General features: G+C 58.2%; 2 protein-coding genes across 3 annotated transcripts in view; both read right to left on the bottom strand.

Moving 5' to 3' along the window:
* Positions 1 to 23,579, bottom strand: part of PDE2A (phosphodiesterase 2A) — a 69,585-nt gene extending 46,006 nt beyond the window's left edge. For both annotated transcript variants that reach the window (XR_010469756.1, XM_065049644.1), the window contains exon 1: positions 23,350 to 23,579. Coding sequence is in view for 1 of the 2 variants with exons in the window: in XM_065049644.1 (XP_064905716.1) it covers positions 23,350 to 23,417 (68 nt within the window). In the remaining variant the exon portion in view is untranslated. The remainder of the gene's footprint in view (positions 1 to 23,349) is intronic.
* Positions 1,281 to 20,162, bottom strand: LOC135578275 (keratin-associated protein 10-4-like). Its single transcript, XM_065049556.1, has 2 exons — positions 19,830 to 20,162; positions 1,281 to 6,169 (listed from the first exon to the last, which is right to left on the bottom strand). Exons 1-2 carry the CDS (start codon positions 20,160 to 20,162, stop codon positions 4,817 to 4,819), a joined length of 1,686 nt encoding a protein of 561 aa, XP_064905628.1. The 3' UTR covers positions 1,281 to 4,816.
* Positions 23,580 to 25,623: the final 2,044 nt, after the last annotated feature.

Raw genomic sequence — 25,623 nt, 5'->3', positions numbered from 1 at the left:
CCCCCCCAGTCTCATCTTTTCCCCTGGGGATGCTCAAACCCGAGGGATTTAGGCCAGGTTTAAGATGCAAAGCTGAGCTTATGTAGCCCTGAAAAACCAGCAGCGCTTTTCCTCCCACCCCCAGACCCTTTCGCAGGTCGGGTCTAAAAGGGGGGGGAAAATGCAGAGAATCCCCCCCCATAGCAGCATGGTTGGGTATACTGGGTATACTGGGAGCACTGGGGGACCAACCGGTGGGGAAACTGAGGCTGAGCTGGTTTGGGGCCGCTAATCGAACCCATTTATCTCCAGCTAAACCAAGGGGTTATTTCCCCAGAGATGTTTAATTGGGGGGGCTCTGCCAGCTCGAAATTAAGGTGGAAATAAATACATCCGTTCTAACCCCCCCCGGGCCGGTGTCCCCAACACTGCGGGGGTGTCACCCAGCTGCCGATCGGTCCCCATCGATCTCTCATTGATTGCTCGCAGGAGGAAGGTGATGATGGGTTGTCTTTGATTTTCTCGAGTGATGCCACGTCCCGCCCCCACCCAGGATGATGGGGGGGGGTGTGCACAAGTGTGTGTGTGCGCCAGTTTGTGTGTTATGTGGGGGTGTGCAAGGGGTGTGCATGCAAGGGGATGTACAAGGGGGTGTGTGTGTGCAAGGGGTGTGTGTGCAAGGGGTGTGCATGCACAGGGTGTGCGTGCAAGGGGGGTGTATGCAAGGGGGTGTGTGCAAGGAGTGTGCGTGCAGGGGGGGGGTGTGCAAGGGGCATGTGCAAGGGATTGCATGCAAAGGGGTGTGTGTAAGGGTGTGTGTGTGTGCAAGGGGGTGTGTGTGCAAGGGTTGTGCATGCAAGGGGTGTGTATGCAAGGGGGTGTGTGCAAGGAGTGTGCATGCACAGGGTGTGTGTGCAAGGAGTGTGCGTGCAAGGGGGGGGTGTGCAAGGGGCATGTGCAAGGGAGTGCATGCAAAGGGGTGTGTGTAAGGGTGTGTGTGTGTGCAAGGGGGTGTGTGTGCAAGGAGTGTGCGTGCAAGGGGGGTGTGTGCAAGGGGCATGTGCAAGGGGGTGCATGCAAAGGGGTGTGTGTAAGGGTGTGTGTGTGTGCAAGGGGGTGTGTGTGCAAGGGGTGTGCATGCACAGGGTGTGCGTGCAAGGGGTGTATATGCAAAGGGGTGTGTGCAAGGATTGTGCGTGCAAGGGGTGTGTGTGCGAGGGGCATGTGCAAGGGGGGGGTGTGTGCAAGGGGGTGTGTGTGCAAGGGGGTGTATGTGCAAGGGGTGTGCATGCACAGGGTGTGCGTGCAAGGGGTGTGTATGCAAGGGGGTGTGTGCAAGGAGTGTGCATGCAAGGGGTGTGTGTGCAAGGGGGTGTGTGCAAGGGGTTGTGCGTGTACAGGGTGTGCATACAAGGGGTGTGTGTGTGAGGGGGGACGTGCGTGCATGGGGAGTGCGTGCATGGGATGTGAGTGCAAGGGGATGTGCGTGCATGGGGGTGAGCGTGCAAGGGGTTGTGTGCATAGGGTGTGCATGCAAGAGATGTGCATACAAGGAATGTGCATGCAAGGGGGGCGTGCAAGGTGTGTGCGTGCAAGGGGGTGTGCATGGAGGTGTATGCGTGCACATAGGGTGTGCGTGCTAGTAATGTGTGTGCAAGGGATATGCATGCAAGGGGATGTTTGTGCAAGGGAGGTGCATGCAAGTTGTGTGTGTGCAAGGGGGGGTGTGTGAGTGGTGTGTGTGCAAGAGGCTGAGCATGCAAGGCGATGTGAGTGTGTGCAAGGGGTGTGCATGCACAGGGTGTGCGTGCAAGGGGTGTGTGTGCAAGGGGATGTACAAGGATGTGCATGCAAGGGATGTGCATGCATGGGGGTGAACGTGCAAGGGGGTGTGTGCATGAGGGTGTGCGTGCAAGGGGGTGTGTGCATTAGGGTGTGCGTGCAAGGGATGTGCATGCAAGGTGTGCGCGTGCAAGGTGGGGGTGCGTGCAAGGGGTGTGCATGGGGGTATGGCTGCAAGGGAGGTGTACATGCAAGGGGTGTGCATGCATGGGGAGATGTGCAAGGGGGAATTGTGCAAGGGGGAATTGTGCAAGGGCATGTGTGTGTGGAAAGGGTGTGAGTGCAAGGGGGCTGCAAGGGTGTTTGTGTGTGTAAGGGTGTTTGTGTGTGTAATGGGGGTGTGCAAGGGGCGTGCATGGGGGGTGTGTGTGCAAGGGGTGTGCACTTGGGATGCACAGAGGGGGTGTGTGTGTGTACGTGTGCAAGGGGGATTCACAGATGGGGCTGTGTACGCATGGGGGGGCGAGTGCACACGGGCGTGCAGAGGGGTGTGCTTGTGTGTACACGTGGGCGTGCAAGGAGGGGGTTCATGCACAAGGGGGTGCAAGGAGGGGGGTTCATGTCTGCAGGGGGTGCACATGCACGGGCACAAGGGTGTGTTTGTGCAAGCACGGGACACGCACGAGCACGGGGGTGTTGGCGTGGGTGTGTTTGGGGGGGCACGTGCACACTGGTGAGCAGGGGGCGCACACGCGGGGGGTGCACACGTGTTGGGGTATTTGTGTCCATTGGATGCATCACTGTCACTCCCAGAACTGTCACTCCTGTCACCTGTGAGCCCCACGGTCACCCAAAGGGACACGCCCGCAGGATCTGATCCCCCCACAAACCCGGGACCGAGCAGGGACACCCGTGTCCTGTCACCCGTCCCCTCGGTGGGGACATTCCCCAGGAGGTCCCAGCTGTGGGGACCTGGTGGCACCGGGAAGGTTTTGCCGGTGTTTTCGTTATTGTCACCGGATTTGGAACCGGTTGACGAAGGGACGTGCTGAGCCAGCCATGAATTAGTGATGGAGCCCTGGCGGGGTCTCTATGGAGACAGCTCGGGAGCCGGGGGGGAGCCCGGGCTAATTAGGGGCACAAGCGCGATGGCAGAGTCCCCTCTGGACCCTGGTACCCAATGTCCCTTCCCAAGGTGGCAGCTGGGCCGGCTGGGGGGGGTTAAATGGCTGGTTGCCATCCCTGTCCCCCTGGTACAGACTGTCCCTTGTCCCCTGACAGCACCCTGCATGGGGGGGGCCAAAGCACACAGCCAGAGGGGACAGGTGACATCCATGGGGACGGCATGTTCCCGGGGGGACAGTGTGTGCCCAAAGGGACAGTGTGTGCCCAAACAGACAGGATGTGCCCAAAGGGACAGTGTGTGTCCAAAGTGGCAGTGTGTCCCCAAAGTGACAGCGTGTGCCCAAAGTGACATCGTACGTCTGGAGTAACATGCATCTCGGGGACAGCGTGTGTCTGGAAAGCCACCACACACCTGAGGGACAGCGTGTGTCTTTGGGGACAGCGTGTGTATGTCTTCAGGGACAGCCGCACGTGCTGTTTGGGGACAGCAGGTGCCTGAAAGGACAGCACGTGCCCGGAGGGACGGAGCATGGTGCAAGGGACAGCGTGTGTCTCAAGGGACAGCGTGTCTCAAGGGACGGCACGTGTCGGGAGGGACAGCAGCTGCCCGAGGGGACAGCCATGCGTCTGGTGGCACAGCAGTGCGTTTTGGGGACAGCACGTGCCTGGGGGACAGCGTGCAGTGAGGGGATAGAATGCAGTGAGGGGACAGCGTGCATAGAGGGGACAGCATGTATTGAGGGGACAATGTGCAGCAGGGGACAACCAGCACCCCAGGGTCACGTCCAGTCCCCAAACCCCCAAAAACACAGACTCAAGAGACTGATGCTTAGACCCCAACCTGCCTCCAACCCCTCTGTGCCTCAGTTTCCCCAAAACACCCCAGACCCCCCCAAGCGCCAACCCCAAGCTTCCTGGCATCAGCACAGCAACCCCCCCCAGCTTCATTTGCCCTTTTCCTTGTCTTTTTTCCCCATTTCATCTCTATAAATCTCTCTTCCCGTCCGTTTGAGGCGCAACAACGAGATGTTCTTCCCCGAGCGCTTACGCAAATCGTTAGCGCGTTAATGACCGCGCCGCGTTAACGATCGTGCCACGTTAATGATTGCGCCGCGTCCGGCCGCTTCCAGCTGGTCCTGGCACAATGAGGAAGCCCCCGGCCAGGCCGGGACAGACGGACAACGGGAATTTATTGCTGGATTAAATAGCGGAAAAATAATTGAGATGCATTAGCGACGGGCGCTGGCCGCGCTCCAGGACGCGGGGACTTGTGTCACCCACTCCTGTTTGTCCCCTCCCCTTGGTTAGAGGTGGCTTTGCTTGCAAGTCACAATGGCTTGAGGTGCCACTGCTTGTGTTTGGGGACAGCGGTTTCCATCGAATTGGAGATTCCGGAGGAATTTGGCGCACAGGGAACCGGTGTCCTCGTCCCCAACACCTGCGCCCTCATCCCATCAGACCAGAGTGATGCTGTCACTTAAGGAAGGGACATTCTGCGCCCTGTCCCCAGGGATGCTTTGGGACACCCCGTGCCACAATTTCCCCTTCCAGACCCTTCCCTCGTGGGCTTCTCCTCCTCCAAGGCCACTCGGATGTCCCCAAGGACATGGGCAGGACTGTCCCCAAGTCCCCCGCTGTGGCGGTCACACCAGCTGTCCCCTCTGACAGGTCCTGGTGTCCCCAGGATTGTTGTCAATGCAGGACAACTCTCCATTGAGCGTCCCACGCTGGCACCTGCCTGCTCTAATTCCCCCTCGTTATGTCTCCTTCGTTAACGACATGTTCACTTGCTAATTCAACCTGGATTAAAACGGCCTCGCTCGCTTATTCTCTTCCAATTAATTTGTTCGTCGCTTCTGTTCCCAAATTAATTCATCAGGCGCCAAGAACAAACAGCGGCGCCCGGGGTCTGGGAAGGAAATGGGTTTAATTAACCTGCTGGGATTAATTGGGGCTGATCGCGGGGTGGGGACACGGAGCTGGGGAGGGGGGAGCAGCGTCCCCATGTCCCCCCTGAGCATCCCATGGGGTTGGGGACGCGGGGTTGTGCACACGGGGTGGTGACACCAGGTTGGACACACGGGGTGGTGACACCAGGTTGTACACACAAGATGGTGACACAGGGTTGTACACACAGGGTGGTGACACCGGGTTGGACACACGGGATGGTGACACTGGGTTGGACACACGGTTTGGTGACACCAGGTTGGACACACGGGATGGTGACACCGGGTTGGACACACGGTTTGGTGACACCAGGTTGGACACACGGGATGGTGACACAGGGTTGGACACACGGTTTGGTGACACTGGGTTGGACACACGGAGTGGTGACACAGGGTTGGTGACACTGAGTTGGACACACAGGATGGTGACACCAGGTTGGACACAAGGGGTGGTGACACCAGGTTGGACACACGGGGTGGTGACACCGGGTTGAACACACGGGGTGGTGACACCAGGTTGGACACACGGGATGGTGACACCGGGTTGGACACACGGTTTGGTGACACCAGGTTGGACACACGGGATGGTGACACTGGGTTGGACACACGGTTTGGTGACACTGGGTTGGACACACAGAGTGGTGACACAGGGTTGGACACACGGTTTGGTGACACTGGGTTGGACACACGGAGTGGTGACACAGGGTTGGTGACACTGGGTTGGACACACAGGATGGTGACACTGGGTTGGTCACAAGGGGTGGTGACACCAGGTTGGACACACGGGGTGGTGACACCGGGTTGAACACACGGGGTGGTGACACCAGGTTGGACACACGGGGTGGTGACACGGGGTTGTACACACGGGGTGGTGACACCAGGTTGGACACACGGGATGGTGACACTGGGTTGGACACACGGTTTGGTGACACTGGGTTGGACACATGGAGTGGTGACACAGTGTTGGACACACGGTTTGGTGACACAGGGTTGGACACACGGAGTGGTGACACAGGGTTGGTGACACTGAGTTGGACACACAGGATGGTGACACTGGGTTGGACACAAGGGGTGGTGACACCAGGTTGGACACACGGGGTGGTGACACCGGGTTGAACACACGGGGTGGTGACACCAGGTTGGACACACGGGGTGGTGACACCAGGTTGGACACACGGGATGGTGACACTGGGTTGGACACACGGTTTGGTGACACTGGGTTGGACACATGGAGTGGTGACACAGTGTTGGACACACGGTTTGGTGACACTGGGTTGGACACACGGAGTGGTGACACAGGGTTGGTGACACTGGGTTGGACACACAGGATGGTGACACTGGGTTGGTCACAAGGGGTGGTGACACCTGGTTATACACACGGGGTGGTGACACCGGGTTGGACGCACAGAGTGGTGACATGGGGTTGGACACATGGGTTGTGACACCGGGTTGGACACATGGGGTGGTGACACCAGGTTGGACACACAGGTTGGTGACACCAGGTTGGACACACGGGTTGGTGACACTGGGTTGGACACATGGGGTGGTGACAGGCGGTTTGTCACTTCTCTCGGGAACGCGGTGCAGGGGACACAATGTGGCACCTCTGCGGGTGTCACCAGGGTGGGGGGGTCAACAGTGGGTACAGCGTGGGGCTAAAAATACACGGTGACTTTTTTTTCTGGATTTGCTCTAATGAGTCATTATTCCCTTTAAGTAATTTAGTGCTAGTTACATAATCACTTTCATTTTCAGCTGGGGAAAAATGGAAATTTCTCTTTTTTAATGTTTTTTTTCCTCCTTTTTTCTGTTTTATTTAATGAAAAGGGCTCTCAGCTCAAGCTCCAGCCAATTTCCCAGCTCTTTCCTGTGTTTTTTCAGCGTGGTGGGGACCAAATGGGCTGAGGGGCCCGATCCGGGGTACCCAGAACAGCCGTGTCCCCCCCCAGGCTGGGTCAAACACCCACCAGTGCTCCCAGTGTGGCCCAGTAAACCCAGTGCCGTGTCTTAACAAGTCTAGTGCTAGATTTCAGTAATCCCATCACTGCATCCCAGGGAGCCCAGTATAGTGTCCCAGCAAACCCAGTGCTGTGTCCCAGTTAACCCAGTGCCATGTCCTAACAAGTCTAGTGCCATATACCAGCAATCCCAGTGCTACATCCCAGTGTTACATCCCAGTAAGCCCAGTGTTACGTCCCAGCAAACTCAGTATGATGCCCCAGTAAACCCAGTGCTGTGTCATAGAATTCCCAGTGTCGCGTCCTACCGAGCCCAGTACAGTGCCCTAAGAAACCCAGTGCCATGTCCCAGTAAACCCAGTACAGTGCCCCTGTAAGCCCAGTGCTGTGTCCTAAAAAGTCCAGTGCCATATTCCAGTAATCCCAGCTCTGCATCCCAGCAAGTCCAGTGCCATGTCCCAGTAAGCTCAATACTGATCCCCAGCAAGCCCAGTACGGTGTCCCAGTAAACCAAGTGCTGTGTGCCAGCAAGCCCAGTGTCACGTTCCAGCAAACCCAGTGCCTCATCCCAGTTAACCCAGTGCCACAACTCAGTTAACCCAGTGCTGTGTCCCAGTAAACCCAGTGCCATGTCTTACTAAACCCAGTGCCATGTCCCAGTAAACCCAGTGCTGTGTCCTAACAAGTCTAGTGCCGTATCTCAGCAATCCCATCACTGCATCCCAGTAAGTCCAGTATAGTGTCCCAGAAAACCCAGTGCTGTGTTCCAGCAAGCCCAGTATGGTGCCCCAGTAAACCCAGTGCTGTGTCATAGAATTCCCAGTTGCATCCTACCAAGCCCAACACAGTGCCCCAGCAAACCCAGTGCCATGCCCCAGCAAACCCAGTGCCATGTCCTAGTAAACCCAGTGTCATGTCCCAGCAGACCCAGTGCCACGTCCCAGTAAGCCCAGTGTCACGTCCCTGTAAGCCCAATGCTGTGTCCCAGCAAATCAAGTGCCATGTCCCAGTAAGCCCAGTGCTGTGTCCCAGTAAGCCCAGTGCCGTGTCCCAGTAAACCCAGTGCCATGTCCCAGTAAACCCAATACCAATTCTCAGGAAGCCCAGTATCATGTCCCAGCAAGCCCAGTATGGTGCCCCAGAAAACTCAGTGTCATGTCCCAGTAAACCCACTGCCATGTCCCAGCAAGCCCAGTGCCATGTCCCAGTAAGCCCAGTATAGTGCCCCAGAAAATGCAGTGCCGTGTCCCAGTAAATCCAGTATGGTGCCCCAGTACACCCAGTGCCATGTCCCAGTACACCCAGTGCCATGTCCCAGTACACCCAGTGCCATGTCCAAACAAACCGAGTGTCATGTTCCAGCAAACCCAGTTCCATGTCCCAGTAAACCCAGTACTGTATCCCAGTAAACCCAATACTGTATCCCAGTAAACCCAGTACTGTATCCCAGTAAACACAGTGCTGTATCCCAGTAAACCCAGTGCCGTGTCCCAGTAAGCCCAGTATCATGTCCTAACAAGCCAAAGGGGAGGGGGCCCTGGCCACCCTCAGCGCTGGATGAGGAGTGGGGGGCTCCAGCTCAGACCCTGTGAGACTGGGATCTACTGGTGGGGGGTAGGACCCCCCATCTCTACCCCAGGATCCCCCATTATTCTACCGACCAGCCCTCACTGCCACCGCGGTGGGGACAGGGGGTGGGACACTCAGGTTTGGAGCTGCAGCCGAGGAATTAACTCCGCCAAATGTTTTATTTGTGTAGGAACGCAATTATGCTAATTAAAGCATATCTGTAATTACAGCACTTAGTGGCCCGTAAGTACACAAGTGACTTTGGAGGAGCTGCAAACCTGACGGGTGGCTCAGCCCCGGAGCCAGCAGGGTGCTGGGCAGGGAGAGAGCTACTGTCCCCTTGGGAGGTGACAATGGTGACCTTGGCGCTGGCACAGCTGGTCGCTGCCTGTGCCCTGCCAGGGAAAATGGGCAGCGGCTTCAGGCAGCGCTCGGGAGTGAGCTGGGGCTTGTCACCGAGGGTGCTTGGGGACAGCAGGACAGATCAGTACCTATTGCTGCATCCCGGTACCCATCACTGCATCCCAGTAACCATCACTGCATCCCAGCACCCATCACTGCATCCCAGCACCCATCACCGCATCCCGGTACCCATCACTGCATCCCAGCACCCCTCACCGCATACCAGTACCCATCACTGCATCCCGGTACCCATCACTGCATCCCAGCACCCATCACTGCATCCCGGTACCCATCACTGCATACCGGCACCCATCACTGCATCCCGGTACCCATCACTGCAACCCAGTACCCATCACTGCATCCCAGCACCCATCACTGCATCCCGGTACCCATCACTGCATCCCGGTACCCATCACTGCACCCCTGCACCCATCCCTGCATCCCAGCACCCATCCCTGCATCCCGGCACCCATCACTGCATCCCAGCACCCACTGCTGCATCCCTGTACCCATCACTGCACCCCAGCACCCACTGCTGCACACTGGTAACCAGTGTCACATCCCGGCACTCGGTGCTGCATTCTGGCACCCACTGCTGCATCCTGGCACCCACCACTGTGTCCCAGTAACCAGTGCTGCATCCTGGTAACCAGTGTCACATCCCAGTAACCAGTGTTATATCCCAGCACCCATCACTGCCTGCCGGTATCCAGTGCTACATCCCAGTAACCAGTGTCACATCCCAGTAACCAGTGTTATATCCCAGTAACCAGCGTCACATCCCAGTAACCAGTGTCACATCCTGGCACCCAGTGTTGCTTCCCAGTAACCAGTGTCACATCCCAGTAACCAGTGTCACATCCTGGCACCAATGCTACATCCCAGTAACCTGTGTGACATCCTGGCACCCAGTGCTGCATCCCAGTAACCAGTGTCACATCCTGGCACCCAGTGCTGAATCTCGGCACCCAGTGCTACATCCCAGGAACCTGTGTTACATCCCAGTAACCAGTGTCACATTCTGGTAACCAGTGTCACATCCTGACACCCACCACTGCATCCCGGTAACAGCCGCTGCATCCCAGCACCCACCGCCACATCCCAGCACCCACCACTGCATCCCAGCACCACCACCACATCCCGCCACCCACTGCATCCTGGCAACCACTGCTGTATCCCAGTACCCACTGATGCATCCCAGCACCCACCTCTGCATCCCAGTACCCATCACTGCATCCCAGCACCCACCACTGCATCCTGGCAACCACTGCTGTATCCCGGTACCCACAGATGCATCCCGGCACCCACCTCTGCATCCCAGTGCCCACCGCTGCATCCCAGCACCTATCACCACATCCCGGTACCCACCGCTGCATCCCGGCACCGACAACTGCCCTGGCACCCAGTGTCACATTCTGACACCCATCACCGCATCCTGGCACAGACACCTGCCTATGTGTGATGGGGGGGTGAGGACCACGGCAAGGGGACGCGATGGGGCAGAAGGGACATGCCGAGGGCACATGGGAGAGCCTGGGGCAGGGGGAGCAGCAAACCCAGCATGTTTGGGGCTGGCGGAGCAGGAGGCAGCGATGCCCCCGCACCCAGGGTGATGTCTGCTCCATCCTCCAGCTGCAAAGAGCACCCGGAGGTGACCAACCTCCCACGCTGGCACCCGCCGCCTCTGATTTTATCTTCCCCAACCTCAAGCAGCGACAGAAAATTGCCTGTTTACTGCGATCGCCGAAGGATTTCACCGAGGCGCCGGCACTCAGTGCCCTGTGGTTCAGCATCACCACGGCACCCGCGGGCAGGATGGGCAGGGACGGCTGCTGAGCTCCCGCGGGGTTTAATTTGGAGCCCTCATCAGCTTCGGGTAATTACAGACCTGCATATTAATGGACAGGTGCTGCAGGATGCCGGGTGGTGCCACACACCAGCTGGCAGGAGCGCGGGGAAGGAAGGGGAGCGGTGTCACCGACGCTTCGCCGGCTGCGGTTTATTTGCTCAGCAAACGTATCGAGCCCTAAGTGCCTCCGAGAAGGGCCGACCTCTGTTTGCTCGGCAAATGCGCTTTGCCGGGTGCTGCCTGGCCCTGGAGCGGTGGGTCCGGTGCTGCCGGCGCTGCCAGGCTGTACAAGCAGCTCCTCGGCACTTCGCGGAGCCACAGGAATGCAGCCTGGAAAGCCAGGAAGCCCTGCAACCTGCCAATATCCATTGCACGGCAGCAATGCAAGTGTGCAAATCCCCATCCCCATTGCACGGCGTCTCTGCAAGTCTGCAAATCCCCATTGCATGGCAGCCCTGCAAATCCTCATCCCATTGCATGGCAGCCCTGCAAGTTCCCATTCCATTGCACAACAACTCTGCAAACCTGCAAATCCCCATTGCATGGCATCTCTGCATATCCCCATTGCATGGCAACCCTGCAAATCCCCATTGCATGGCAGCTCTGCATATCCCCATTGCATGGCAGCCCTGCATATCCCCATTGCATGGCATCTCTGCATATCCCCATTGCATGGCATCTCTGCATATCCCCATTGCATGGCAACCCTGCAAATCCCCATTGCATGGCATCTCTGCATATCCCCATTGCATGTCAGCCCTGCATATCCCCATTGCATGGCAGCCCTGCATATCCCCATTGCATGGCATCTCTGCATATCCCCATTGCATGGCAGCCCTGCATATCCCCATTGCATAGCAACCCTGCAAATCCCCATTGCATGGCAACCCTGCATATCCCCATTGCATGGCAACCCTGCATATCCCCATTGCGTGGCAGCCCTGCAAGTCCCCATCCCATTGCACAACAACTCTGCAAACCTGCAAATCCCCATTGCATGGCAGCTCTACATATCCCCATTGCATGGCAGCTCTGCAAATCCCCATTGCATGTCAACCCTGCAAATCCCCATTGCATGGCATCTCTGCATATCCCCATTGCACGGCAACCCTGCAAATCCCCATTGCATGGCAGCCCTGCAAGTCCCCATCCCATTGCACAACATCTCTGCAACCCTGCAAATCCCCATTGCATGGCATCTCTGCATATCCCCATTGCATGGCAGCTCTGCAAACCCCCATTGCATGGCAACCCTGCAAATCCCCATTGCATGGCAACTCTGCATATCCCCATTGCATGGCAGCTCTGCAAACCCCCATTGCATGGCAACCCTGCAAATCCCCATTGCATGGCAACCCTGCAAATCCTCATCCCATTGCATGGCAGCTCTGCAAGTCCCCATCCCCTTGCACAACATCTCTGCAAACCTGAAAACCCCCATTGCATGGCAGCCCTGCAAATCCCCATTGCATGGCAGCCCTGCAAATCCCCATTGCATGGCAGCCCTGCAAGTCCCCATCCCATTGCGCGGCATTTCTGCAAGTGTGCAAGTCCCCATGGCTGCTGCACGGCAGCCCTACAAATCCCTGTTGCATGGCAACCCTACAAATCCCTGTTGCACAGCGTCTCTGCACATCTGCAGATCCCCATCCTCCTTGCACAGCAGCCCTGCAAGCCTGCAAATCCCCATCCCATTGCATGGCATCCCTGCAAATCCCCATTGCACAGCAGCCCTTCAAATCCCAATTCCATTGCATGGCATCTCTGCAAGTGTACAAATCCCCATTGCACACAGCTCTGCAAATCCCCTTTGCATGGCATCTCTTGCAGGTCTGCAAATCCCCATCCCATTACACAGCAGCCCTGCAAGTGTGCAAATCCCCATCCCTTGTTGCGTGGCAGCCCCGCAAGTGTGCAAATCCCCATCCCATTGCACGACACCCCTGCAAACCTGCATATCCCTGTTGCATGGCAGCCTTGCAAGCCTGCAAACCTATACTGCATGGAAGCCCTGCAAATCCCCATCCCATTGCACTGTAACAGCGCTGCAAGCGTGCAGATCCCCATCCCTTGTTGCATGGAAGCCCTGCAAATGTACAGATCCCCATCCCTTGTTGCATGGAAGCCCTGCAAACATACAGATCCCCATCCCTTGTTGCATGGAAGCCCTGCAAACGTACAGATCCCCATCCCTTGTTGCATGGCAGCCTTGCAAGCATGCAAATTCCCATCCCTAGTTGCATGGCAGCCCTGCAAATGTGCAGATCCCCATCCCTTGTTGCACAACACCCCATCACACACCACCCCTGCCAGCCTGCAAACCCCCGTCCCCATTGCGCTGCACCCCAAGACGCCAGGACCCAGCTGGATGGCAGCAGGAGGGCGCCCCCAAGCCCCCCATTTCGTTGTCCCCAAGGGTTGACACCGGGTGACACGAGCTCTGCACAGGAGTGTCACCCGCTCGGGGACCTCCCGGCAATGCCACCGTCACCAACCCAGGCAGCAGCAGCGCTGGGTGCGGTGAGGGGGAGGAGGAGGAAACACACGGTTACCCCGGGTCTCCAGGGAATTGTCCTCGGATAAATGGAGCGTTCCAGACTCTGCCAACTCATCCTTCAATTAGTTGGTTTAGCTGATAACCAGGGGAAAGAGAGAAAGGCAGCCGGAGGTGATTTTGAGCATGTGTTCGTTATCTTCCCAGCGCTGGTTTTCATCTTTCCTGGGGTTTTTTCCCCCCCTTCCAATGGCTTTTTTTCCCCTTCCCCATCCCAGCTCCCAACTGGCCCCACTGTTCATCCCGAACATTTGGGGTGCAGGGTCCCCCCATTGACGGACATCGGTGATGCTGGTGCGGGCGGGAGGGCGAACAGCCTGTCCCTGTGATGGGCACGGAGATGTCACATCCTTCGGTGACATCCCGGGTGCTGCCAAAGCCAGCGGCACCCTGGGGACCAGCCCGCTGACAATGAACTTGCAGCAGGGTGGCCGGATCCTGCTGTCAGAGCGGGTCAGGCTATTAACACCCAATTTCACTTTTTAGGAATTAATGAATTTTCTGCGGGGTAAACTGCTGGCCCTGGCTCCCTGTGCCCTGGCAGGTGTCCCCATCCCTGTCCCCTTCCCTTTGGTGGCATCCCCATTGCTGTAGAGGGACAAAACGGGGTCCCCAGGGTAGCACCTTGGGGACAGCATCCTTGCCGTCCCCTTGGGAGCATCATACTCCCCGCTGCACCCGCAGGTTTTTGGGGTGCAGGAGGGATGGAAGTTGGGGGGACACACGGCTGGGGGTGTCCCCTGCTCAAACACGGGGGTTCGCTCCTGGTTCCCACGCACGAGCGTTGCACAAGCGTTGCACGAATGTTGCACGAGCGCACCCGACTCCGTGTGTCTCGCCAGCCCACGGACCAGCTGTCCCATCCTGCCACCACCATAGAGACGAGGGGGGTTCCTGCCAAGCCCCCACCTCCACAGAGCCCCCCTCATCCTCACCCAAACAGCCCCCACGTGCACAGCCCCCATGCTATCCCCGGGTGGGGGAGAGACCCCCCCTTTTTCACCCCACATCCCCTGGGACCCCCTTTTCCACCCCATGTCCCTCAGGACCCCCCTTTTCCACCTCATGTCCCCCAGGACCCCCCTTTTCCACCCTGTATCTCCTGGAACCTCCCTTTTCCATCTGATGTCCCCCAAGATCCCCCTTTTCCACCCCATGTCCCCAGGACCCCTCTTTTCCACTCTCATGTCCATTAGGACTCCCCTTTTCCAAACCATATCCCCCAGGACCCCCCTTTTCCACCCCCATGTCCATCAGGACTCCCATGTTCCACCCTGCACCCCCCAGGACCCCCCTTTTGCACCCAATGTCTGCCAGGACCCCCCATTTCCACCCCCATGTCTATCAGGACCCCTCTTTTCCACTCCACATCCCCCAGGACCCCCCTTTTCCACTCCTATGTCCCTCAGGACCCCCCTTTTCCAAACCGCATCCCCCAGGACCCCCTTTGCCACCCTGCATCCACCAGAACCCCCCTTTTCCACCTGATGTCCCTCGGGACCCCCCTTTTCCACCCCACATTCCCCAGGACCCCGCTTTTCCACCCCATGTCCCCAGGACCCCTCTTTTCCACTCTCATGTCCATTAGGACTCCCCTTTTCCAAACTGTATCCCCCAGGACCCCCTTTTTCCACCCTGCATCCACCAGAACCCCCCTTTTCCACCCCATGTCCCTCAGGAGCCCCCTTCTTCACCCCAATTCCCCAGGACTCCCCTTTTCCACCCAGTGTCCCTCAGGACCCCCCATTTCCACCCCCATGTCCATCAGGACACCCCTTTTCCACCCTCCATCCCTCGGGACCCCCCTTTTCCACCTCATGTCCCTCAGTACCCCCTATTTCCACCCCACATTCCCCAGGACCCCACTTTTCCACCTCATGTCCCTCAGTATCCCCCTTTTCCACCCCACATTCCTCAGGACCCCCTTTTCCATCTCATGTCCCCCAGGACCCCCCTTTTCCACCCTGCATCTCCAGGACCCCACTTTTCCAACCCATGTCCCCCAGGACCCCCCTTTTCCACCCTGCATCCCCAGGACTCCCCTTTTCCATCTGATGTCCCCCAGGACCCCCCTTTTCCACTCCGCATCCCCCAGGACCCCCTTTTTCCATCCTGCATCTCTCAGGGCCCCCCTTTTCCACCCCACGTCCATCAGGACCCCCATGTTCCACCCTGCATCCCCCAGGACCCCCTTTTCCACCCCATGTCCCTCAGGACCCCTCTTTTCCACCCCACATCCCCCGGGACCCCCCTTTTCCATACCCGCGTCCCCTAGGGGAAGTGCAGGCAGCTGGGCTGCCCCCCAGGGTCACCCCGTCCATCTGGCACAGGCAGGATCGGAGCCTTCCCAGGGGGTGACATTTGCCTGGGGACACCAGCAGCCCCCCCAGTGTCTCCCTCAGCACCACCCCCCAGGGTCCCAGCGCTCCCAGTTCAGCCCCAGTTCCCACCACCTGCATCCCGGTCCCCGCAGCATCCCCCAGAGCGGGTGCTTGTTCGCATCTGTGGTTGCAAATCCTGGGTTTAGCCAAGGGAAACCAGCACCTAAAGGGCACCTAAGGGTGCTGGTGCTTATTTTGGGGGTGCCTGACCCCCCACAGCTGGGCTGGGGGTTCCTTTGGGGTAGGAACCTTGTGAAATCCCCATTAAAATTCCATCTGCAGAGCCAGAACGAGCTGAAACGCATCATTCCCAGGGGTACAGGAGGGCGGCAGGTGATTATAGCCGTAACTATAAGGCCTAATTTTAGTCTTAGCCCTAAGCCTAACCCCGGTGTCCATCACCCTGGCGTTTGACATCCGGAAGGATCCGCAGCTGAGCCTTAGGATCGCTGTGGCTTCTCACAGCTTGGGATGGGCTTTGTCCACAACTCAGACCTAAACTTGGCCTTAACCCTAACCCTAGCTCTAAATGTAGCCCTAAATGTAAACTTAACTCTAATCTTAGCCATTGTTCTAGCCCTAATCCTAAGATTAGATCTGGCCCCAACAATAATCGTAACCTCAGACTGAGCCCTAGCCCTAATACTAAACCTAATCTTAGCCTTGATCCTAACCATAGCCCTAACCTTAGCTCTAGCCCTAACTATAACCTTAGCCCTAACCTTAGGCCTAGCCCTGACCCTAAACCTAAACTTACTCTTAACCTTAACCTCAACCATAACGCTAAACCTGACCTTAGCTATGAACCCTAAACTTAGCCTTAGCCCTAATCCTAACCATAACCCTAAACCAGCCCTAATCTTAACCATAACCCTAATCCTAGCCCTAATCCTAAAGCTAGCTCTAATCCTAGCCGTAGCCCTAATCCTAACTCTATCCTTAGCCCTAGCCCTAGCCATAACCCTAATCCTAAACCCAACCTTAGTCCTAAACCTAACCCTGATCTTCCTTAGCCCTAGCCCTAACTTTAGCCCCAGTCCTAACCCTAATCCTAACTCTATCCTTAGCCCAAACCCTGACCATAACCCTAATCAAACCCTAATCTTAACCATAACCCTAATTCTAGCCCTAATCCTAACGCTAGCCCTAATCCTAGCTCTAACCTTAGCCCTAAACCTAACCCTCATCTTCCCTAACCCTAGCCCTAAGTTTAGCCCCAGCCCTAACCCTAATCCTAATCCTAACCCTATCCTTAGCACAATCCCTAACCATAACCCTAATCCTAAACCCAACTTTAGCCCTACACCTAACCCTGATCTTCCTTATCCCTAGCCTTAACCCCAGGTCTAACCCTAATTCTAACTCTATCTTCACCCTAGCCCTGACCATAACCCTAAACTGAGCCTTAGCCAATTCCATTCATTGTGCCCCAGAACTGCAGCCCCTGCACCCCAATTTCCCTCCCGACCAGCACCCCAAGGTGCTGGAGAAGGACCGGGGGGGTCCCCACATCCCCCCGTATGATCACGCCTGGGCTCCCATCACACGTGTGAGCACCCACAGCTCCTCCAGCACCAACAGGGCAGAGATTTCTCACCCGGAATAGCTGATAACATTAATCAAACCATCAGGGATGTGCCACCGCCGGGCTCGCGCCAGGAGATTAACGATGTCGGCGGTGCCGACATCTCTCCCCATCGCCGGAGCCGCCTTATTTAAAGCCTTATTTAAAGGCTTATCAGACAATCACAGGATGTTTTGGGTTGAAGGGACCTTCAAAAGCTTCCCCAGTGCCACCTCTGCCATGAGCAGGGACATCACCAGCTCAGGTTGCTCAGAGTGCCGGCTTCACAGCCTTGAGGTGCTGGAGCGAGTGGAGAGAAGGGAATGGAGCTGGTGAGGGGCTGGAGCACAAGTGTGATGGAGCGGCTGAGGGACCTGGGGGGTTCAGCTGGAGAACAGGAGCTGAGGGGAGACCTTCTGATCTCTGAACTGCCTGAAAGGAGCTTGGAGCCAGGGGGGTCGGGCTCTGCTCCCCAGGAACAAGCGCCAGGAGCAGAGGAAACGGCCTCAAGTTGCGCCAGGGGAGGTTGAGGTTGGATGTGGGAACAATTTCTTCCCCAAAGGGCTGTGGGGCATTGGAACAGGCTGCCCAGGGCAGTGCTGGAGTCACCATCCCTGGAGGGTTGGACAGACGGACAGGAGGTTCTCAGGGACATGGGGCAGGGACAGGGGTGAGAGAACAGTTAGACTCGATCTTAAGGGGTTTTCTAACCAAAATGATTCTCTTGTTCTATCACCTCCCAGCCCCGAGCGGATCCATCCAACACTTGGCAGATGCCGGTCCCAGCAGAGCCAGCCTGGCTGCCACCCAGACCCGCGCGGGCTCGTGTCCCACAACACATCCCCGTGTTCCCCACGTCAGGGAACCGACCGCCTGAGCTCTGGAATTATTTCATAACCTCCTCCTTGCAGAACATGCTTAGAAATCGCCTCTCTAGGACTCCTTAGCCTAAATTGCTGAGTTTGCTGTGAACTTTTTGAACAATCTGAAGCAATAAAAAAACAAGGACCCCAGGATTTGTTGGAGCAAGAAGATAAAGGAGCTTTTGACCATCAAAAGGAGCTGCACCTCTAGAGATAAGTCAAGGAACGGAACGGCGCGTCTAAGAGACCCAAGCAGCAGGTGTAAAATAGCACCTGGAGGTCAGGACTTGGATTAACATCTGGTCTGCTTGGTAAAAACATAAATAATTACCTGCAGAGATAAGAAACAGCTCATCCGATGGAAATAAAAAGACCCCAGACTCTAATCTTGTCGAGGTCCGAATGGTGGGAAGTTTAGACCGTAACGGGGATAGTTGCCCAGGGGTTTCTTTATTTGGGCTCCCACATCTGGAGTCGCTCAGTTTGGTGCAGTAACACATAATAAAATGGTTTATTTTAGAATAATAATGCTGGCATCTTCACCCCACGGCACCCAGACCCCCAAGCTCCGGGGACGGGGACCGTTCCGGATCCCTCTGCCCATGACCAAGGCGGCTGCGTTTGCCCGGCAACGGCTCAATAATAATAAAGAATAAAGCCCTTCTCAGTCTTCGCTTCTCAAACGCTCATTATAAATAGCTCCTCGGTGTCTTCTGAGTCACCCAGCTGAAACGTGCACGCTAATCACACGCCGGGAAGGGGCCGGGGAGCGATTACGAGCCAGAGGAGGCTTTTCTGGCTAAGTCATCATTTCTGTGACAGGGCTGTGCTGGCAGCTGCCGTTTTGTGTTGTTTTGTGGGGTTTTTTGGGGCTTTTTTTGTGTTTCTTTTTCCATCCCCGGGTGAAATGGTCCCTCGCGGCGTGTGGCGAGGAGAGGGCTTTGGGGATGCCGAATCGCGGCCGTTGGCATCGCCCTCCAAATCCCCTGCCCCTGGCCAAAAATAATGCAGCTTTTAATAAAATGCACCCAGCTGAAAGCACCTCCTTCCGCCGCTCGATTTATTGTAGAAAATGCACATTGAAGAAAGACCTGGATGGCTTGGACTCATCCCCAAAATGCTGCCCTGCATCCTTTCTCCTCTGCCCATGCGGGGTTTGGGGGTGGGAGCGGGACTGAGGGCTCGTGCTGCTCAAATCGCCACCCCCCGGATGTTCCTGAGTCAAAACGCAGTGATTCCCGCAGGTTAACCCATCCCTCGAGGGTGCCGCAGGGGGTGACAAGGTTTGGGGACACCGCGATGCCATCGTGGGCCATCATGAACCAGGAGGACCAGCCAGAGACCCCAGACCCAAGCTCCAACCCCACAAAGCAGCAAGTTTTGCCGTCATCACCCATTCTGCAAAACAGGTTAGACCCCCCACCCACTTTTGACACCTTGCCAGGGGGGTCCGAGCTGCCCGGCTGCCCGTGTCCTGCGCTCTCCCACCTCCCCATCACCAAACCTCCCCCCCGCTGGGCAAACGGAGCCGCAGCAGCAGACAAAGCATCTCCCAGCGCTCTCCATCCCCCTCCAGACAGCCCCGGCCATTAACAAGGACAGCTCAGCCCTTTGCAGGAAAAACCATATAAAATCAAAAATAAAAGCAAGCTGGAGAGGCAGAAAGTCGCAGGCGCTCGGGGCCCTGCCTGCCTGGCTGGCCGCGGCCCAGCGCGGCTTTCGGCGAAGCCACGTGGGAGCTGGGAACGGAGACAAAAGCGAAAGCGGGGACCGGGGGGTCGGAGGAGAGCGGGATGCGGGAGGGATTCCCAGAAAGGGATGCTGCATCCACCACTGCATCCCTCATTGCATCCCCACTGCATCCACCGCTGCATCCACCGCTGCATCCACCGCTGCATCCCTCCTTGCATCCACCGCTGCATCCACCACTGCATCCCTCCTTGCATCCACCGCTGCATCCACTGCTGCATCCACCGCTGCATCCCCCGCTGCATCCCCCACTGCATCCCTCACTGCATCCCCCGCTGCATCTGCCAGCATCCTGGGCATCCTGCACCCCCCAGCGCAGCTGCGGCCCTGATGGATGCTCATCCTCCTGGAGATGACGGAGCAGCACAGCTCCTGGGGATTGGGATGGAGACGCTGGCCGAGGTCACACTCGGCACTGTCACCCTGGTCCCCATGTGCCATCCCGCCTGGCGGAACAGGGACAGGACTGATTCCCTGCATCTGCGCAAGCATCTGGCCGGCAGACGACAAGCACCGGAGTTTAATTCCCCGGCACTTGAAAAGCACTCGCTGCTCTGAGAGCTGAGGATGCTCAGGATGCTCAGGGCCAGGAGGGGAAGCTCCTGGCTGGGGTGTCCCCCCCCTAAGGGACATCCCCGGGGAAGGAGATGTGCAGGGTGCCAAGGAGATCGCTTCTCCTCCATCCTCGCACCGCTGGGTGTGACAATGTGGGTGACGCTGAAGTGCCCCAGACACCTCCCATCTGATGTGCTGGTGCAAAAGGCAGAAGCACAAACAGCCCGAGATTCTGCAAAAGCTTAGAGGCCACCAAACAAAACTCTTTGCCGGGCATTTTGTGCCCTCCGTGTCCCAGCCCGCTTTGCGCCATGGGTACCTGCAGAGTTAATGTCACCGGAGCGAGCCAGGGAGTCACAGAGTGCTTTGGGGTGGAAGGGGACACGAAAGGACGTCGAGTCTGACCCCACATCTCTGCCACAACCCCACATCTCTGCCGTGACTCCGGGACTAATAGTGAGGATGCATGAGGTGGGGAGGGACCGGTGCTTCCCCCCGATGTGTCCCCGTGGCAGGTGGGGACATTGGCAGCATCATGAATGTCACCTCGTGCCACCAGCCTCTCCTGTGGGCACCCCCTGGGCTGGGAAACTGGAAGAAGCAGCTCCCAGGTGGGAGGAAAAATGGGGACAGTGTGTGACATGTCGTCCCTGCACGAGCCTTGGTGGGGACACACTGTCTGGGTGCTGGCATTGACCTGGGGACACAGTGTCCGGGTCCTGGCACTGAGCTGGGGACACGTCACCCAGGTCCTGGCATTGAGCTGGAATAACTAGCACAGACACTAACACACTCCTGCAAAGATTAAAAAGAACCTTTGTCCCCTCGTGCGACACCAGGCCCTTCCCTGTGCCATGTCCCAGGCAGGATGGAGCCCCTTGTCGCGCCTCCATCACCCACCTTGTACCGACCTCACTGAGCACGGTGACACCCACATGTCCCCACATCTCCTGCCAGGCGGCAGAAGAGCCGGCCCAGGCGCAGGCAGCCCTGCCTGCTCCCCGAAGGAAACCTTGACCCCTTCCCAGCCTCCGCTGCGCCGGGTCCTTCCCCGCAGGGATGCTCAAAGCCGCGTCTCCTCCTCCGCGGTTTCAATCCGCGGCGCTCGGCTGCTTCTCCCCCATCCCGGCTCACTGGCGGATGCTCTGGGCACCCTGGCATTCCACTAACCGGGTCAGGAGCTGCCCGCCTGGGAACACGGTGGGAAAAACAAGGAGGAAATGGGTTAAAACGTGACCTGGATAATGCAAAATGGCACTTGAGCGGCGAGAAATCAGAGCTTGTCAAGCGTACGCCTGGCCGCACCGGTGGGTCCTGGCCCCACACAGCATCCCCAGCTCAGCAGGGTGGGCAGCGGCTGTGCTGAGCTCTGCCTGCACAAAATAAGCCGGGATTAAACGGTGCGGGGCTGGAGTGGAGGCAGAGAGGCAGCATCACCCCGCGGCACCGGCCTCGCCACGGACACCCGCTGCAGCCAAAGGGGCAGGCGGCCGCGTGGCCAAGGGCATCGTCCCAACGCTCTTGGGAAGCTTCTCCACCTCTAGATACCCACAAACAGCTCTTAGAGAGGACACGAGGTTTTATCCTGGGGAAGCATCTCGGCTCGCCCACCATTCCCGCCCTGGGCAGCTCGAGGGGCGTAGCCAATTTGGCTGCGCGAAGAACTTTCGACAGCATCCACCCCTCCTAAAAAACCATCAGACAGCAGCCGCGAGGCTGCAGAGGCGTTCCAGGCGGAGGAAACATGGGGCTAGCGTGGCATTTCAAGACCTTTGTGTGTTTTGCTTCGAGAAAAAGGACACGGGCGCATGTGCTGGCGGCGCCGGGAAAGGATCTCTGCAGGGAACAAAGCACATGCAGCGAGCCGGGGGAGAAGGATGCTGCCCGCAGAGGGACCCGGTGCCCACGGCGGCGTAGGGGGATCAGCGCTAAGCCCCATGCCATGTGTGGGCAGGAGAGATATCGGAGGTGATTTTGCCTCCCAACAAACTTCTGGGCTGAAGGTCACCCTGCAAAGGTGCGAAAACCTCGGTGACGCCGCGGGGAAACGCGTGGGGGGCAGGAGCGGGTGGCAGCTTCCCACGCACCCCGATGGTCCCGTCGTCACCGAAAGCTCCAGGAGACATGAGGCTGCTCCCGGGAGGTGGCACTTGGGAACAAACGGTGGTCCCGGTGCAGACGGTGCCTGAGCACATGGAGCTGGCGCTGCCAGACAAAGGAATCCAAGCTCTGAGCATCCTTCCCCCTCGCCCCCTCACACCCGCATCCCTTCCTCACCCCTCTGGCAATGTGGGGTCTGAGCCCGGCAAGCGCCGGGGTTGGGGGGAGGAAGGGATTTGGAGCACCTAAGATCTCCCGAAAGCCAGGGAGGCAGAGCACCCACGTACTGCGAATCGCCTGTGCACAGTCTGCTACCCGGCAGCTGTGAAGCCTCGTGAGCGCCACACGCACACGCGCGTGCAGAGCCGGGGGTCTCCGCCATCCTCAGCCCAGCCCGTGGGCGATGGGGATTCAGGCGCCGCGTGCTTCTCGTGGGCATCGCCCTTCGCACCGCATCATCCCTTACCAAGGCCACCCCACACTCGCACGCAAAGCCCCCCGTGTACACCCGGGACCCCCAGAGCCTCTTCCCCACCTCGCCGGGACCCCCAGACTTGTTGCGTGGTGGGCGGGTGTGCGCGGATTTGCCTTGTGTGGAGGTACCGAAACCACAATTCAGAGGCCTGACCTGTATTTCACAAAGTCACCTGCTTTCCCCCCCCCAGCCCACCACCAGGCCAGGAGCCTCCTGCCCCCACCACGGGTCAAGGGTGACTCAGAAAGCAGGGGGATGCTTTTCACACCAGCCCTCCGGCACAGCTGCCGGCGGTGACCTGCCCTGGGCTAACACAGGTGGCTAGTGGGGAAATGAGGTGTTGGGGGGTCGCAACTGCTTGTCATTCCGCCTCCGAGGCAGCTGTCAGGCAGGAGGAACTTTTTCCTGCCTCCCCGATATCTCAGCATCACCCCCGGAGCATCCCTCCCTCTCAGCGCGGTCTCCCCGCATCCCCGGTGCCGGCGGGAGGGGACTCACAGGTCAGATGCGGCCGCCTGGTACGGTTGGCTCCGGCAGAGGATGGAGTGTCCGCAGCCCTGGCCCATGGCTCCGCATGCTTCGGCACCCCGACCAGCTCAGCGAGAGCAGCCGGGAGCCGCCGCTGCTGCCGCTTCTCGGTGCTGCCTGGGAGCGGAGCCTCCCGTGTCTCCAGCCCGCTGCTGTCACCGAGCCCGATGCAGAGCGAGGCGTGCGGGGGGGGAGGGCGGTGTGGCGGGGGGGAGGCGGCGCTGATTGACGGCTCCGCTGCGGCTCCGCGGGGTTGGGCGGGGACCGAGCCGCTCCCCGCGGAGCGGCCGAAGGGGTCGGCACCTGCCGCCCGCCGCCGACTGTCGCGGGCAGCGCCCGGCCTCACCCGCTGCGCCGCGCGGCGCCGAGGGGCCGCCGCCTTTGTCTGATGAGGCGCAGCGGGCCCTGCCCTTCACCGCGCTCCCCGCGGCGGCAACTGATCCGCCGGGCAGCGAGTCCTGCTGGAACCACAAGCCCGTTCTGCCCTGCTTCTCTTCCGAAGGCATCGGGTAGCACAGAGCATTACGGGGCAGCACTGGTCCCACAAGTCCCTGCCCCAGGGGTATCGAGCAGCACAAGACCCAGAAGTAGGTTCATTCCCCGGGGGCACCAGGCAGCATTGAGCACTATGGGGCAGCACTGGTCTCACAAGCAGGTCCCTGCTCCAAGGACACTGGGCAGCAGCAGGCAGCACCCGACCTGCAGGCAGGTTCCTTTCCTGGGGGCGCTGGGCAGCATCGAGCAATATCAGACAACACTGAGGTCCCTGCCAGGACAGTACCCTCCTGCAAGCGGGTCCCCGCGCAGGTAATCCAGAGCTGACCACGCATCCCCATGACACCACCAGTGTGAAGCTGCTGGGTGCAGGACGCTGCCCACCGCATCGCACAGCTGGGTTCGGGAGCAGGGGGGACATGCTGAGCCCTTGGCCACCCCATGTGGCTGAAACGCAAGTTTGAACCTGCCCCAGGCCCCAGCCCATTGCCAGGCTCCTGCTGCACCACCCCATGCCTGTGCCATGCTGTGACCTTCCAAATGAGCTCCGGGAGTCCTGCTGAGCACTCAGCCCTTTGCGTGGACCAGAGGAAACGGCCTCAAGTTGCACCAGGGGAGGTTGAGGTTGGATGTGGGGAACAATTTCTTCCCCAAAGGGCTGTGGGGCATTGGAACAGGCTGCCCAGGGCAGTGCTAGAGTCACCATCCCTGGAGGGCTGGACAGACGGACATGAGGTTCTCAGGACATGGGGCAGTGGCGGGATGGGTTAACAGTTGGACTTGATCATCTTGAGGGGCTTTTCCAACCAAAATGAATCTGTGATTCTATGAGTGCAGCACCCAGCAGCACCAAAGCTTGTCTTGGCTGGGCTGGAGGAGTCACTGCACTGTCCATTCAGGCTTGAAGGACATGGAGTGTGTTTGTCCCCCAGAGCACAGCAGGATCTCCTGCCCTGGGCCTCCCTGCTCTGGGGTCTCTCAGGGTGAGCTGTCAGCAGGGTGGGAAGGTGGCAGAGGGGACATTCAGGTGAGACATGGAGAAGAAATTGTTGCCCTGAGGGTGGTGAGAGCCTGGCCCAGGTTGGCCAGAGAGGTGGTGGATGAACCATCCCTGGAGACATCCCAGGCCAGGCTGGACGGGGCTCTGAGCAACCTGAGCTGGTGAAGATGTCCCTGCTCATGGCAGGGGGGCACTGGGGAGCTGGGAAGGTCCTTCACCCCAAACCATCTGTGATTCTGTGATCCCATGGTCAGAGTCCAGGAGAGACCTTGGGGAAGAGTCACTTATATTCACCCTTGCTCATAACCTTGGTCTTGGCATCTCTTGGCAGCATCATCCCTCCTGCATCCCTACCCACTCTCCATCCACTGCCCAGAGGTACCAACTCCCACCCCAGGCCCCTGGCTTTGTGTGGTGAGATTTTGCACCAAAAAGAGATATTTTGCTCACTTTTCACTTGCTTTGAGGATCTCCATCCTGCCCCAGGGTCGCTTTTGGTGGGGAGAGGGTATGCGGGTATGCGGTTCCTTGCCCCATCGTGAACCCGCCAGCTGGGACATTAAGAGCAGTGACAGATATTAAGAGATTAGCATTCAAATCACATCAGTTCCTGCCAAATTCACAAGGATTAATGTCCCCACGGTCTACATAAATAGGCAGCGTATCGTATCAATTACATGAGATCCTCTGCCTGCCTCGTCCAGAGGGGGAAACCCAAATTTCATGCCAAGATGGAGTAATTTGGGATT

Source organism: Columba livia, chromosome 1 (genome assembly GCF_036013475.1).
Source record: "Columba livia isolate bColLiv1 breed racing homer chromosome 1, bColLiv1.pat.W.v2, whole genome shotgun sequence".
Lineage (NCBI taxonomy): Eukaryota > Metazoa > Chordata > Aves > Columbiformes > Columbidae > Columba > Columba livia.
This window is presented reverse-complemented; position numbering and strand designations above follow the sequence as displayed.

What these genes read in the sequence shown, in the direction of transcription:
- LOC135578275 (XM_065049556.1), bottom strand. Translation starts at nt 20,162, where the DNA reads ATGGCACATGGGGACCAGGGTGACAGTGCCGAGTGTGACCTCGGCCAG. An exon ending in TGGATGCAGCGGTGGATGCA is followed by an intron (nt 6,170 to 19,829) that starts GTGGGGATGCAA and finishes TGACCAACCCAG; the next exon opens with TGTCACCATCCTGTGTGTCC.